Raw genomic sequence first — 17022 nt, 5'->3', positions numbered from 1 at the left:
TAGCCACTACAATATATTTCCACCTGTGCATGCTACTCGACTTCAAGGGTCCTTCGAAGTCCAGACACCACCGTTCAAATAGCTCCCGTGGCTGTGAGGGAAAGAGGGGCATGAAGTCCCGCTTGAGTGGCTTTCCTGCACGTTAGCAAGTGTCACACCCGACCAACCACTCCCAGGCGTCAGTGTGTAGAGTTGGCCACCACAGACCAGCCAGAAGTACTTTCCTCGCAGTTGCATCTGGTCCCATGTGTCCGCCTGCTAACCCGTCATGTGCTTCCTTCAAGACACTGGGGATTTCCTCGTCCATAACACATCTTCTGAGGATTTGATCGGGGCCCATTTTATACAACAGGCCATTGATCAGATCGAAAGTCTTACTCTTTAGTGCCAACTTCCGTCGTTCCCCCAGGGACATCTCCTTTGGGAATGTGGAAGTAGAGAGGTACTGGCCGATCTTTTCGTACCACGATGGTAGTACTGCAATCTGGAACAAGTGTGCATCTAGGAAGTCCTCATTCACCCCTTCAACCGGTTCTCCTGACCTGATCCTTGATAGTTGGTCGGCTATCACATGGGACTTACCTAGCCACACAATAATGGTGAAGGTGAATTCTTGCAAGAGTAATAGCCATCTACTTACCCGACCTTGGATAATTGGTTTATTTACCAAGTACATCAGTGCCTGATGGTCCACGTAGAACGTGAACAGAGTAGCCAACAAGTAGTGGCGAAACTTTTGTACCGCGTACACCATCCCGAGTGCCTCCCTCTCCGTTGTGTTGTAGTTTCGTTCAACCTTTGACAAAAGTTGGCTGGCGAAAAAAACGAAGTGATCTAGTCCTTGCGTCCCTACTTGTGCAAGGGTAGCACCAATCGCGAAGTTGGAGGCATCGACGTGTACGTGAAACTCTTTATTCCAATCCGGGTACACTAGTATTGGTGCACTCACCAATCGATCTTTCAATTCCTTGAAGGCTCCTTCTTGCTCCGTACCCCATACAAAGGGCTCTCCCTTCCTTGTCAGCTTGTCTAGGGGCCAGGAGACTTGAGTAAAGCCTTTGATAAATCTCCGGTAGTAGCCAACGTGGCCTAAGAATGACTTCACCCCTGTTACATTCGTCTGATTCTCCATGTTGACGATCACTCCTATCTTATCTAGGTCAGTCTTCAGACCTTCTTTACAAACGATGTGGCCAAGGAGCTTTCCTTGCGGTACCATAGACCTACACTTATTCAAGTTGAGAGCTAACCTAGCTTTCCGACACCTCTCCATACATTCTCCGAGTGCCTTTAGATGGGTGCCCTGATCACTGAAAATCGACCAATCATCCAAGAATGCCCTGAAGTTCCCTACGGACATTTTGTCAAAGATGTGTAAAATTATTCTCTGGAAGGTTGTCGATGCATTACATAGCCCGAAGGGCATGTGATTGTAGGTGTACACCCCCTCTTCAACCACAAATGTGGTCTTTATCTTATCTTCTTCCGCAATACTTATCTGATTGTATCCTGAGAACCCATCCAGAAATGTGTATATCTCGTGCCCAGCTACTTCTTCCAGAATGCTGTCAGTGAATGGGATTGGAAATGGATACTTGATTGTTACTGCGTTTAGGTACCTGAAGTCTACACATATCCTTATCTGATTAGCCTCCTTCTTGAGAGAAATGACTATTGGGGAAACCCAGTCACTTGTTTCCACTTTAAATATCATCCCAGCCTCCAACATTTTGTTGATTTCCTCATTCACCTTGGTCGCGTAGTTCTTGTTCATCCTGTACGAGTTGGGCTCCTGGTACGAGGGATATGCGATGTGCACACAATTCCGGTGGTACCCCCTTCAAGTCCTTGTAGGTCTAGGCAAAGACGTCCTTGTATTCCAAGAATATCCTGAAGGCCACCGCCTTCAGTATGGGGTTCCAGTCATCCCCTACGAGTATCACCTGCGGGTCCTCGTCCTTGCCTAGATTGACTTTTTTCACATCCCTTTCCTCGTACTTGATGGGTTTGTCTCATTCAAACTGGTGGACTGGTGTGTCATCCACCCATGCCATCCCTTCCTGGTACCTACCGTACTCCGGGGGAAATGACTGCTCTTCCGTACTGCCACTTGATTCCCCAATCTCACATATTTGCAACATGTGGCAATCCGGGTGGAAGACCTCGTAGTCCTCCATCTGCCAATGGAAGAGTCCAGCCAATGAACTAGTTCCATCTTCAGAGCATCCGTCCAGTTCCAACACTCCTTCCTCGTTGGGTTCCCTCCCTCCTCTGTCTCCTTCGAAACCCCACTCCCAAGTCCTCCGAGTCGAGTCGAAGTCAAACGACGCAAGCTCTTCACTGATGGAGTGATTCCTTGGGTCAATCACATACTTATGACCTTCACTCTCGATTGAGAGTGTAATCTTCTTCCAGTTATGATTGGCTCTAGCCATGATTAGCCATCCTCTTACCAAGAGGGCATCGTACGCTTTTCTCTCTAGTGGAATGACTAGGAAGTCCAAAAGGAATTGTTGTGTCCCGGTCACGACCTTTTGTGCCATGAGAATCCCAAGAGGTTTGATATCGTGTTGATCTGCACTGACGAGGTGGAACGTTGGTCGCAAGAGGGTAGGCTTGCCAAGACCTCTCCAAGTTTCTTCTAGTAGCACGTTGACTCCAAACCCACCATCCACAATGGTGTTTGTGAGCTTCTATCCCATTATGTCCATCTCCACCACGATAGGTTTCCGTCCAATGCTTACGGTGAGCAGCATAGGGTCTATGGCATCCGTACCAAGTTCCTTCACCGGAGCCATACTAGGTGGTTCTGTCGTTCGGTGTTCCTGGTCGACGGTGATGTCACCGGCTGCATTTGTCAGGGCCATCCTCAACTGCGGCATGGTCTATAGGAGGTCGGATACCCGTACGGGTATAGTGGTCTGTAACATCTGCCTAATGATAGTTTTTTTCGGACCCGACCGGAGTGGGGTACTGGCAACCGCATGCGAGGCCCTTCGTTCCTCTGCCATCGCACGTTCAATGTCTGCCTTGGCTTCCTGGAGTCTTTCCTTCTCCGTGCGAGGGTCAGGATACATGGCTTTCTTGTTTTGCAATCTTGTGATTGCCAATACACCTTCCTCTGGCTCTTCTACCTCCAACATATTCACCCCTTTTTGCTTTGGACACCCTATGTCCTCGTGATTCTCCAGACTGCACCATTTGCACAGCAAACTCCTTGCGTCATCTCCATTTTGACAAAACCGCACAAAGTGACCCTATTCGTTGCATTTTCGACATTGGATCATGGGTCGTCCTTTTACGTCATATTGAATTCTACTCCTCAGTGTGTTGTTGTTGGACCTGTGGTTACCCCGCCGGTTGTTTCGGTACCCTCCAAGAGAGGAGTCCGAGTTTGCTACCGGCTTTGGAGGTGTCGCTGGTAATGTGACTTGGTCGAGTTGGGCGTAGAGCACTTGTGTGCTCTGTGCTTTCAAGTTGTACGGGCATTCCTTAATGGAATGTCCCATTACTTGGCAAATGTCACAGAAAGCTTTTCGAGGGCAACTCCCCTTAGTGTGCCCTTGTGTCTTACAATCGGTGCACCATAGTTCCTTCCCTTCCTTGCCATTTTCTTTGTCAGCCTTTAGTTCTTTCATCATCCTTCTCATATCCCTTCTGAGTGCTTGTACGGTCTTGGATTCCCTGTCGCTGTCTTCATCCATACTATCACCATCGCTTACCCGACGCTTCCCTTGGGATGTCTTATTTTCACTCTCAATATCCATCGTGCGGTTGTATGCTTCGTCATACGAGGGCGGAGGGACCACCTTCATCTTCCATCTGAGAGACGGTACCAGTCCTTCAACAAACCATCTCTTCTTCAAGCCGTCAGCCGGCTGGTTCTCCATTTTATTGAGCAATTCCCTCAGCCTTCTGTTATGCCCGCACACTTTCACTTTTTCCCTACTTGGCATTGTAAATTTCCGCAATGATTTCATTGTCATCCCGTAGGAGTTTGAACTCCTCTTGGAAAGCCTTCTTTAGATTGTTCCATGATGTTTTATATTGGGTATCCAGGTCCGTATACCAATCAATTGCTATTCCTCGCAGAGTGGTTGGAAATGCCTTCAACCAGTAATCCTGGTCATCCTGGCCATTTGCCTCCCAAATGGTCATGCATGTCTTACAATGTCGTACGGGATCCTCTAACCCGTCACCCATGAATCTTGGAAGCTTCTGTTTCTCTGGAGTGTGTGCCATTGTTTTTGTCTGAAGGGTTTTATGTAGTGCTTGGAAGTTATTATATGCCCGGAAGGTATTACGTCTCTAGAAGGTACCATACACTTTTGACCTGGTTGGACCCTTGTCCGCAGGGCTTTGCTCACCCTCGCTTCTATAGTCCCTCCTTCCCGAGGTTTCTGGATCTGCCCCTCCTATTTTGGTTTCCTCTAACAAGGACAAATTCCTGATGTCAGATAATGTCGTTTCAAAGATATTGGCGATCTCTTCGTGCAGATCTCGTACCGCCTCCTCTCCTTGTTCAAAATATTCTGACGGGTTCCTCTGCGACTCGGCTCCAAAGTCTTCTTCACTTGACGTCGAGTGTGGGGCCTGGTCGGCGAGATCTTCCTTCGCTACGTCTGGAAGTGGCAGGATCCTGGCGACCTCCTCCAACTCCTTCCACGTACACGGCCTTTGTCTCTCTCGACTATGACTCCGACTCACACTCTAACTTCTGCTATGTTCCTCAGGGCTCTTTGAGTCAGCAACTTCCTTTAGCCGTCGTCTCTGCTCAGCCTGTTCTTTTATGCGAAGAGATCTTCGTACAATTCCCTCGTCTACTCCTTCGATGGTAGTGGTACGTTTGTCTTTGTTTGGTCGTAGGGGCATTAAGTGCCAGGGGTGCGGTGTCCATTTGTCTCCCTTTCCTCTTCCTCCCTACGGTTCCGCTCTTCGTACCTTTGGAGTACTTGTTGCCGATGGAGTTCCCATGCAGTTTCCTCCCTTCGGTCTTGGAGTGCAATCAAATTTCTGGCGAGCAACCTTGGAATACTTCCGAGGAGATCAAAGACGGAAGTGCTGACGGTGAGTTCACCACGTACCGTGCCTTCAGAGACGACTCTCTCCTGAGCCTCCCTCTGCACGTACTGCATGACTAACACGTCCCACAACTCTACCAATTCTATCGTCAACTGATCCTCTCGTGCCTCTTCCGCGGTACTTTCTTCGTGTGTGTCACTGTCTATGACAGTTATTTGCTAGTTGAATGGCCAGCCCATTAATTCCTTCCGCTTGCAGCCAGAGTTATCTCCAGGTTCGTTCAGGCAACGGCGCCAAAATGTTTAGTCCTTAAGGTGAGGTTGGTAAACTCACGAATAAAACAGAGATATCCCACACATACCAACAATTCATGTAACATAACATTAATATATATCAAAGCATGAATAACAGTAACAGATCAACTATTACAGAATAATGATATCTTTATTGAATTCTCAAAATATGCCAGTACAATACCATCCTTGCCCATGTTCCATCCATACCATATATAGACTCAACAGTTGGCCAAGTTGCCAACCGTCACTAACTACCAACTACCCCACGGGAACCTTTCGGCAACTCAACATAACCAAATATAAACACCCGATCCCACTATAAACTAACATGTGTTATTGACCCCTAACAAACTTGCAATCTAACATTCCAAATCTCTTCAAGATGTCAATGGTGTATTTTCCTTGACTCTGAATAATCTCCTTAGGCCTCTGCCATACTTCCAAACCTAAAAAGAAATGCACGAGTCCTAGGTCCATCTCAAATTCTCAAGTCAACTCCTTGCATCTAAGGATGAGATGATTTTCCCCAGTAAGAAATAAGTCATCAACATGAAGATTAAAACTTCACCATTGAATACCTTGAAGTAAAGATTCAAGTCAGCATCATTCTTGCAGAAACCAAAACTCACCAAGTATTTGTCAATCCTTTCATACCATGCATGAGGAGCCTCCTTAAGACCATATAATACTTTCTTCAATTTGCATACATGAGACTCCTTCCCATGAATTATGAAACCTTCAGGTTGCTCAATGTAGACCTCTTCCTCAATTACATCATTGAGAAAAGTTGTCTTCACATCCATCTGATTTAGCTTCCATCCCTTAGCTGCTGCAATGGCAATGATGGTCCTAATGGAAGTATAGCGAGTAACTGGAGCAAATGTTTCTTCATAGTCTATTCCTTCTTTTTGAGAGAAACCACGTGCCACAAGCCTAGCCTTGTATTTCTCAATGCTTCCATCAACAGTATGCTTAATCTTCTATAGCCACTTGGAAGATACAACTGAATTTCCTTCGGGTCTAGGTACAATATCCCAAACATCATTCTTAATAATGGATTGATATTCTTCAATCCATAGCATCTTTCCATACTTGCTACTTTAAGGCTTCCTCAACACGGGAAGGTTCAGTCTCAATAAGATTACACATTACTGCAACATAGCTAGAGAATTTCTGAAGTCTTTTACTCTAGCTTACCAAGTTCGCCTCCCTAAACCCCCGGTTCGGGTCCAGTATGGTCCAGGTCCCTAGTTCGGGTCGGGTCCGGTCCGGCCTTGGTTCGACCAGGGTTCTAATTTCCCAGAGGGGGTTCGAACTAGTTCGAAACTTGGCGGACCAAGATCAAACCAGGTCGAACCCAGGTCAAACCCAGATGGCTGGGCGGCCCAAAACGCTTTTTTTAATGCAAAATTTAATTTTGTTTTGGAATCCGCCATGTAAAAAGTCAATTTTATACCCTAAAAGTGACTTCTAAAATATAATCTTGGCTCATTTCTCCTCATTTGTGTTGCAAACAAAAGTTTTTTGACAGCAGGTTGAAGGGTGAACAAAGTTTGGCTTCCAAGATCAAAAAGGAGTTGAAGACTCATTTTTTAAGCTTCAACAAGTGTTGCAGCATCATTTCCATACATTTGCAAGCTCCCATTGGCTACAAGAGGTAGGTTTTTTAACATTTTTTTCCAACTATTTTTGTATCACAAATTGCCAAACATGAAACATTAATTGTTTTTCATTATTTTGTTTTTGTTTTTGAATATGTTTATGTTATTTCTTGCCATAGGAACTAGAATGGCATCTACCTCTTCCTTCGTTGGCAATGAACAAACAATTACAAAACAAAGAAATGATCCAAATTCTCCCTTATGGAAGTATGTTGACATTTTAAACCCACTTCCAGGAGGTGGGGGATTCCATTGGAGATGCCAAGGATGTGGTATTGAACGTAATAGTTCATATTATCGGGTGGTAGGCCATTTGTGTGGAAAAAAAGGAAGAGGCATCAAAAAATGCCCTGGAAAAGATGGTAAACCTATACCAAATGAGACAATGATGAAAAATTTTAGGGAGCATAAGGAGGCAGAAGAGAGAGAAGCCCGTAGATTGAATCAAACCGCAACAAAGAAAACAAGGGGAATGCAAGCCCCATCTAATCCCGATGTTGTAGTAGAAGACCACCCCTTCTTTTCCACAAATGAAACTCAAAGTGAACCACCCTTCACACACAAAAGAACAAAGGGGCCTTTAGAAAACGCATTTCAAAATGAGAGTAGAGACATTGTTGACCAAGATATAGAAAGGTGCATTTGTGCAAATGGGTTGGCTTTCAATGTTTTTCGCTCCCCATATTGGAACCAAATGATAAAAAGTGTTAATGAAGCTCCAAGAGGGTATAAGGGCCCAGGTTATGAGAAGGTACATGGAACATTATCGGACAAAGAGGTGAAGAGGGTTGCAGATGCATTGAAACACATAAGGAATTCATGGGCTGAGACAAGTGTAACAATTGTTTCAAATGGGTGGAAAAATGCTAAAAATCGCCCCTTGATCAATGTCATAGCGGTGTCCCCTAAAGGGGCAATGTTTTTGAAAGCTGTGGATTGTGAGGGCCAAGTAAAAGATGGCCAATTTATTGAAGAAATTCTCATCTCCACCATTGAGTCAATGGGACCCCGCAATGTTGTCCACGTCATAACAGACAATGCAAGAAATTGTAGAGCTGTTGGTTTGTTGGTTGAGGAACACTATGATCACATCTTTTGGACACCTTGTGCAATCCATTCACTCAATCTTATGCTACAAAGGATTGAGACTAAAATAAAATGGATCAGAGATGTGTATGCAGAGGCTGAGGACATCCAGATGTTCATCACAAACCACCACGTCTCAAGGGATTTTTAGATCCTTTTCGAATTTGGAGCTATTGAAGGTAAGTGAAATAGTAATTTAATTTTACATTTTCTGATTTTTTTAATTTCAATGTTCATAATATCATTGTGTAAACTATATTGTACATCCTTCTTTAGTTCTTTAAAGTTTGGCTTTATTTTTTAATCATTTTGGCATTAATTTGTGTTATAGGTTGCTGAGACCCGTTTTGCATCAAACACAATCATCTTAAGACGACTTGTGAAAGTTACTATGCAATATGGTGATCAGCAACAATTGGACTGTATGGAAGCAAAGTAGCACTGAGAGGGCAGAAAAAATTAGGGAGAGAATATTGAGTGAGAAATGGTGGGATCTTATTACATATCTCCTAAGTATCACTGAGCCCATTATGAGTATGATTCGCTATACCAACATGGATAGGCCTTGCATTGGTGAGATTTATGATAGCATTGATTCAATGCTTGAAAAAATAAAGTTCACTATAAATGCAAAAAAGAATGACCCTGAGGAGAAATTCTTCAAAGAAGTGAAAGCAATTATTGTACAAAGGTGGAATAAGATGACCACTCCTTTGCATCTTCTTGCCTATGCCTTGACACCAAAGTACTATAGCAATCAGTTTTTTGATAAACCAGGAAGGATTCCACCATGGAGAGAACTAGAAGTATCTAATGGGTACAAGGCAGCATTTCTTAGACTATATCCTGATGATGATTTGTGAGATATTCTTACAAATGAGTTCATAGAATTCGCAAATGGGAATGGTCTAAGTGTTGAAGCACTTCGTCATAGATCCAAGAAGGATGCTCATTGTTGGTGGTACTTCCATGGTGCATGCTTCCAACACATACAACCCCCTCGCTGTAAAAGTTTTATCACAAGTTTAATTAATTAAAATTTAAAATTTATCACAAGTTTATTTATAGTTTACTTTGTCTTCATAGGTTGCTAGTAAATTTTAATTTTAATTTTATTAATGTATAACTTTAATTGTTTACTTTGTCTTCATCGGTTGCTAGTTCATCTGCTTCAGAAAGAAATTGGAGCACATACTCTTTCATCCACTCAGTAAAGCGCAATAGGTTGCTATCAGAAAGAGCAGAGAATTTAGTATATGTGCATTCCAACCTACGTCTTCTTTCACACAAACAACGTGACTACACACAAGGGGAAACAAAGATGTGGGATATAGAGCTAGAGAATACTAATTTGGATGCTCTCGCTTCTCAGCTTCTTGCATTGACACTTGATGACTTGGAGAGTGAGCAAACTTATAGTGCAAGTGCAAGTGGCGTTGGCTCATCTAATGTCAATGTTAATGATGATGATGATGAGGAGGAGGAGGAGGAGGATGAATTAGCTGATCCATTTGATGATTAAACTTTATATTGTTGAAAGTTGAAACAATGATACTTGAATATTTTGTCATTTTGATATTAAACTTGATGTATATGATGCTATTATGGTATGATCATGATGCTATGATTACAAGTTTATGTTTGTTTTGTTGTTTATATGATGCTATGTGACATGCTAATCTTAATTCATGCTTATAGGCTGCACAAATATTTATATATATATATATATATATATATATAATTTACATGTTTTTGTACTAACGAACCCAAACCCCTTTTCAAAATTTTGTTGTACCGGCATACTGGTTCTTCGAACCCGAACCGGCAAGCTAGCTTTTACTTTCTCTAAATGTGCCTCTAGGAGTTGCAAACTTGCATAGTGTTCCTTGCCCAAAGAAGTCTCTTTCAATTCACACCAATATCTCTAGGCCCTCCAATTGGATCCAAAGGCTACAAGTTCAGTGGGCTCCCTCTGAATCTCAGGAGTATGATCAATGTCCATGTCTTGAGGAGTTTCATCAACTATCTCCATGCATGAACCTTTAGATTTTCTGAATGCAACATCTTCTTCAAATGTGACATCTCTGCCCACTTCTATTTGCTTCTGACCGGGAATGTAAATTCGGTAGGCTTTAGAGGTTTCACTGTAGCCCACAAATATTCCACTCTTGCTAGAAGGTTCCAACTTGGATCTTTTGTCTTTGAGTTTATGAACATACACTAGACGACCAAAGATCCTCAAGTGATTGACATCAGGATTGATCCCTGAAAAGGCTTCTTCTGGAATCATATTTTGCAATATCCAGTGAGGACATCTATTCTGAACATACACTGTTGTTCTAGAAGCGTCTCCCCAAAGAAAGGTTTGAAGGTCTTGATCATGGATCATGGCTTTTGCAGCTTCAACAATGGATTTGTTCTTTCTTTCTGCAACCCCCTTTTGCTATGGGTTGTAAGGGACACAGAAATCCCTCTTGATCCCTACCTCAATATAGAAATCACGAAAGCTACCAGAGTTGTATTCACCTCCATTATCAAACCTTAAAACTTTAATTCTCTTTCCACATAAGTTTTCTACTTGAGCCTTAAACTCTTTAAATCTACCTAGGACTTCATCAGACTCTTTAGACCTTAAGAAATAAATCCAAGTCATCCTAGAGTAGTCATCTATGAAAGTTACATAATACAAAAAACCACTTAGGGGTGCAATTGACATTGGACCACATAAATCAAAATGTACAAGATCTAAGATTTCTTTTGACCTACTTTCACTGCTATGAAATGGACTCTTAATATTTTTACCCATAGCACAACCTTTACAAGTACCATCATGTACATGACTAAATTTAGGAATACCTTTAACCATCTTCTCCAATGATGGAAGAGCCCTGAAATGTAAATGCCCAAGTCTTCTATGCCATAGTTCGCTAGAACTGGAAGAGTCATGAAGAAGAACTTGGACTGGATGAGTGGAAAGCTTATGCAAACTCTCATGTCGATTCCCTATCACACGAGCAGTCTTGATGCTGGAGTTCTTTGGCCATGCAAGAACTCTCCCTTCTGAGAATGCTATTTGATAACCCGTCTCCTCCAAGGCTGAAATGGTCACAAGATTTCTCTTGATTCTTGGCACGAATAAGACATCACTTAGATGGAGAGAAATTCCAGATTCTAGGTTGAGTGATGTAGCACCAAATCCTTTCACGGAATAATATGCATCATCTCCAATGATCACTTGGAGATTAGACTCCCTTTCCACCAAATCCGAAAGATGTTCTCGATAGCCTGTGATGTGTCAAGAAGCTCCACTATCAATTAGCCAAGTGTCACTATATGTGGGAACATTACCTGATAAGGCAGATATGAAGAGGAATCCATTAGAGTTGTCTTTTGCTTCCTTTTGAGTTGAGACTTCATTAATGTTCGCCATTTGTTGCTTAGGCCTTGTTAAACAATCTCTTGCATAGTGACCAAACTTGTCACATCTAAAGCACCGAATGCGAGAGAGATCTTTCTTCTTCTTCTTTGAATCAAGTGCAGAATCTGATCTTTGATCTCTGTTCCTCTTGAAGTTGCCCTTCTTCCAATTTCTTCCTTCCTTGGTAGATTGAGTGGCAAGAACATGAGTGTCTTCATTTTGAGAACCTTTGACAATTCCCCTGATAGCCAATCTAGATTCTTCTTGGATGCAATCCGCACAAAGACGATCAAACTTAGGCAATTTGGATCTCCCACTTATACTTTGAATAAATGGCTCCCAAGAATGAGGAAGGCCATTAAATGCCAACATGACAAGATCTTTATCAACCACTAGATCTCCAATAGCGCTTAGTTGATCCCTCAATTCTAAGATCTTCATGAAGAATGACGTGACTGATTCTCCTTTCGCCATCTTGACTTGATGAAGTTGTTGCCTCAATGCAAGAGCCCTACTTGTGTTGTTGATCTCATATAGGCCTTCCAAGGTCTTGAACATGTCTCTCGCAGCTGTCGTCTTGGAAATGAGAGCCACTAAGTGATCCCTCACGGAGTCAATCAATATCTTTTTCGCTTTTATGGCATTCTTCTTGAATTGAAGTTTCTCCTCTTGATCTTCTGGCTCGGATAAGTCTTTTTCTTCCACAAACTGAAGAAGATCATTTTCTTCAAGTGCAATAAGCACTCTAAACTTCCACGAAGTGAAGTTCGATGTGCCTTCAAGCCTATCCTCGACTTTAAGTCCATTCACCATTTTTGCTTGCAAGGAACTACTCCTTAGAATGAGAATAAATTGCTGCTTCTAAAAACAATCTGATCACGATCTACTTCACCGTGGCTCTAATACCATGTTAAACTTTATGATCAGATTAGATAGAATATAATTTACACAAAAAACACAGAATGTATCCTGGGAAAACCTTCCTCTTGAAAGTGAAAAACCCAGCAACAAAGTATATCTCTAAAATTTCAAATATGGCAAGTATCTTTACAAGGAATTGCTTCACACTTTGAAGCTATATGATGATATAGATTCACCCTAGACGGCTGTATGCAATCCCAACTGTTGTAGGGATGTGGACTGCTGTATGATGATCTATCCTGTTCGATCTGACTTCTATATTAATTGATTTGTTTTGAAGATGGGAGCACACTGCTGGAGAATGGAGTCGATCTGCTGAAGAAGACTTTCACACAAATAATGATCGATATGATGTATAGAATGAATTCAATCTGCTATGGAATGAACTCGGTCTGCAATGGAGGGAACTCGATCTGCTAAAGTGTATATGCAAACTGCTATGAATTGTATTCGATCTGCTGTAGATGGTTATTGAACTGTTGTGTGAATGATGAGAACTGCTGAAGGGCAATGTGCGTTGTTGCCAAGAGAGGAACATATTGTCTTCCTTTATACCTATCGAGGGTTACTCTTCTCCAAGAGTCGGCTCCCTCCAAAAGGTTACGTCCCAATGCAAAGGTGGTGGACATTCAAGTCGGCCATGATGTGATTAATATAACTAATAGTTACATTAGCAAATCGGCTTATTAATACATCGGTGCATATAAGTATTTATAACTTGAACCTATAAAATGTCTAAGGCCGATAGGCCAATTAGACATTTTAGATTAGCTATGTCGGCCATAGAAGGAATCCGACCAAAGCTATAAACTTCAACACCAACCACCATTCAGAGAACAGTATTATTAATAATCCAGATCTGAGTTTTTGGAGGGCTTTTTGCTTCTGTGCAGCCCTATTCATTGTCTATGCCTAAGTTTTCAGCCATCAGAAACCCCTAGTGCCAACCATACAGTCATACCAGTGGTCACTTTTTTTAAATCTATACTCAATACAGTATGAAATCTCATCATTCCATCCACCATAAACATTGCCATCGACTAATATCCCATCTTTTGGGCTCTGTACAATCAAACTTGCAATAGGAATTGTATCATTGCAAAGTAAAATTGAATCATTTTATATCGGCAATTGTGCTGATCATTGACTGTTCCAATTCCTGGACATTGTTATTGGATGTAATCAATCCTTTTGCTGCAGCTGTACTTTTCATATATGCTATTGAAAGTTTCTCCTGTACCTTCCTATTGCAATATCAGTTTGTCATTAGATCTCATAATTTTGTTGCTCTAATTCAAATTATAACTACTGTCATATCATATAAGCATTCCCTATTGCTAGATCTATTGTTATATCTATGATATTTGATGCATAAGGACTTCGACAATTAAATTACTGTTATGTACTAATGTTGATCAGCCATCATTGTTGCAGCCTATGTTGTCTATACATCATATTTGTTTCATTTCAGCTAAAACAAATCGGAAAATACAGAAAATTGCACATTTTTTCAGCGAGGGACATTACATATAAATTCATTAGATCACAAAAATACCAATACAGAAGTAGTTAGCATGAGTTTTTCGTAGTCCTCCTGATGATGAATCACTAAGTATGATCCAAAATGCAAATTGAAAAACATACAGAGTTGATTCTAGAAACAATGTTTCAATAGTACAAAAGAACTTTAGAGAGAGATCAATGGTATTCCTATCTTGCATTGCAGCATGCTTGCATTATATAAATTTGCAGTGAAAACTAAGTGCAACACAGCAATACCAGCTCTGTTATCATTTTGAACTATATAGTATATACATATAACCAACCTTCAACAGCACTATAACATCACAATATGAGTCGTTGGATTACTAACCTGAACCAGACCTTTTTCTTCTATCAATGCTTTTACTGTTCCTCCTTTTGCTAAAAGTTTTACCAGTACCTGAAACTTTCAAAATGTCAGAATTGAAATATAGTAAAGGATTTGAATGTTGAGAAACAAAGGAGACTATCAAACATAGCAAAGTGAGTGTCCAATGTCTTTAGTATCTTCATCCAAAAAATGGAGAAAAAAGGAAAACATATCTTATGTATATAATTCACAACTGAAACATTTCTAAAGCTTCAATCCATTTCTACTCCAGAGTCTCACTTTGCAAGTAAAAGTGAATGCTTGCAAGCATGCTCACAGATAACAGTCTTTTAGACAATTAGAATTTTATTTGGAATGGGTTGAACTGACTCATCTCATTCAAAAATTTATTAAGTCTTCAAATTCTTCACAAGGGACATCAAATCATTCTACGTATGCAATAATTATTCACAGAAATTCTTTAAAAATGAAAAATGCACAAAAATTAAAAAATCAACAGATCACTTGAGCTCATAGGGAGATATTCATAAATAATGCTATTAATTTATTAAACTGCACTCACAAGTAATATCCTCAAAAGATCAACAAGAGACTGAATTATCATTTGCAACTTTCATTAGAAACAAGGTAAATAATGACATAACATCTAACCTCTTTGCCAGTTTTTCCACTAAGAGTTCCATCTTTAATGAAAGCTATAAGTTCTGTCAATGCATGAGGTGTTAATTTGGTCTTGGTTATTGGAAGCTTCTCACTCTTGAGATAAGCTGCTATATCACCCATTATCCAGTTAGCAGCCATCTTTGCATCAGAGCCTATTTCAAGAACAGCATCAAAAAAGGCTGCCACCTAATACAAATAACACATTGTCATATTCAACCAAATTTAAAGGATATGCATCAAGACAACAAATTTATGTTGAGCAGTTACATCATTGTCATTTGCTAGAATGATGACATCCTGCATGCTTAGTTCCATTTTCTCATAACGGCGACGCTTTTCATCTGGAAGCTCTGGCAGACTAGCTTGGACAGCATTAATGTAGTCCTGTGATAAGATAACTTCGGGAAGATCAGGTTCTGGAAAATATCGGTAATCAGCTAGCCCCTCTTTCACCCGCATAGTAATTGTGCGCTGAACAAGTAAATATACATTAGGAAATTGTTTACACATCTAAGGACTACTTAAATGGATAGTCAAACATAAAATGAAGCAAGCAATAGAGACAATTTCATGTTTACAAAAATGTGGAGAAACTTGTACATGTTTAACTTTCCAAAAGACCATGAAGCCTCACTAAAAACCTTCAAAATCATGCTCCTATCAACACTGGCCTGTTCAAACCTGACTTCCCTCCTCCCAAAGTCGAGTTTCTTGTACAATATTATCTTTTCGACCTTCCTCGTGTAGAGACACTTGTCTAGATATCTCAAAATCAATTGCCCGTTGCATTGCAGAAAATGAATTCATGTTCTTTATCTCCACCTGTCCAGAAAATCACATGATGAAATAGACAATCGATCCTTGATGAATTGCCTCAAATCTTAATGGCTATAATTACTAGAAACCACTTAAGTACAGAGTCAATTTACAGACATCTAAATGTTGATGCAGATAAGGCATTCAAGCAATTTTAAGTATCTGAATCTCTATTCAAATAAAACTAGAAGTAGCAAATGACAAGGAATTGAGTGCTTCAAAATAGATAATGCCTTAGCAGGCAATTTGGAGTAGCGGGAAGTTCAAACTGAACATTGATGGACTTCACAAACTGTTAATCAACTCTTACCTGCTTCTAGGAAATAGTTCACCTCCTAACTCCTACCAATAGGCTTCAACAGATAAATCCTTGTCCATCTTGCCCAGTTTTCCTATCTATCATTTTAAAATAAATCTTTGAAGACAATACTCAACAAAGTTGATGACAAGATGGGATGAACTTATAACGTAAAGAAACCTTGTTGATAAGAAAGATGAAAACAAACAAAGTATTGGCCAGAAAAAAGAAGCAAATATATAGCCTTATACACGAAAAATTTAAAAAATGATATATATTCTGTTTCAGAGATGACTTGGCATGATTCCTTGACCCACAGATCTTTAAAGAGGTAAACAGATTGGAATTTGGCAGAATTCCTAGATATTAACAGCACAGACTCAGCAGGCTAAGTTTCAGCTCGGAATCAGACTTGGTAAAAACATGGCACAGGCTCCGCAATTTTAGAAAAACATAATAAATAGATTTTTTTTAGGAAGCAGATGTTTTTCTCTACACTCTACTTTAAAATTTCTTCAACGATAATCAATTATGTGCTACTCACCTAGAGTCACCAATTCTGGCAAATAAACTAGCAGGGTTAATTTGAACCTGCTCTGACTTGGCCTCAAAGGACTCGCCTAATACTTGACAAGTCCTGTAACTATGGTAAAGAGGCTTTGAAGCAATTGGTTATTGAATCCATTTAAGATATTGACCAAGAGCTTCAGATCTAAATGGCTTGTTAAGTCAATTTAATCCACTGGTGCACTTACAGAATTATCCATTCTATACAGGCTGAATTCCTCGGAATACTTAATCCACAAAATTTATACAAATTTGAGGCAGGCCAGACATAAATCCAGATAAGATCTTTCTTCGTGATGCAATCTGAAAATGAGTTGATGTACTCTGGAAACTGAACCACAATTAGATCCCTGAGATGAAGACACTCAGAATTGTATGACTGATTTGATTATCAAGTTCAG

The 17022-nt window shown here is 40.7% G+C and overlaps 1 protein-coding gene across 1 annotated transcript in view; it reads right to left on the bottom strand.

Annotated features, from left to right (window-relative positions):
- LOC131027970 (glutamyl-tRNA(Gln) amidotransferase subunit B, chloroplastic/mitochondrial) overlaps positions 1 to 17022 on the bottom strand; it is a 104765-nt gene that overhangs the window by 51121 nt on the left and 36622 nt on the right. Inside the window, exons 3-6 of the mRNA XM_057958063.2 lie at positions 15622 to 15762; positions 15208 to 15411; positions 14929 to 15126; positions 14278 to 14346 (exon numbers count right to left, since the gene is read on the bottom strand). Coding sequence (XP_057814046.2) covers positions 14278 to 14346; positions 14929 to 15126; positions 15208 to 15411; positions 15622 to 15762 — 612 coding nt within the window. The remainder of the gene's footprint in view (positions 1 to 14277; positions 14347 to 14928; positions 15127 to 15207; positions 15412 to 15621; positions 15763 to 17022) is intronic.

The sequence above is a fragment of the Cryptomeria japonica genome, chromosome 5, assembly GCF_030272615.1.
Source record: "Cryptomeria japonica chromosome 5, Sugi_1.0, whole genome shotgun sequence".
Classification (NCBI taxonomy): Eukaryota; Viridiplantae; Streptophyta; class Pinopsida; order Cupressales; family Cupressaceae; genus Cryptomeria; species Cryptomeria japonica.
Note: the sequence above shows the minus strand (reverse complement) of the source record. Positions and strands in the feature narration are given on the sequence as shown.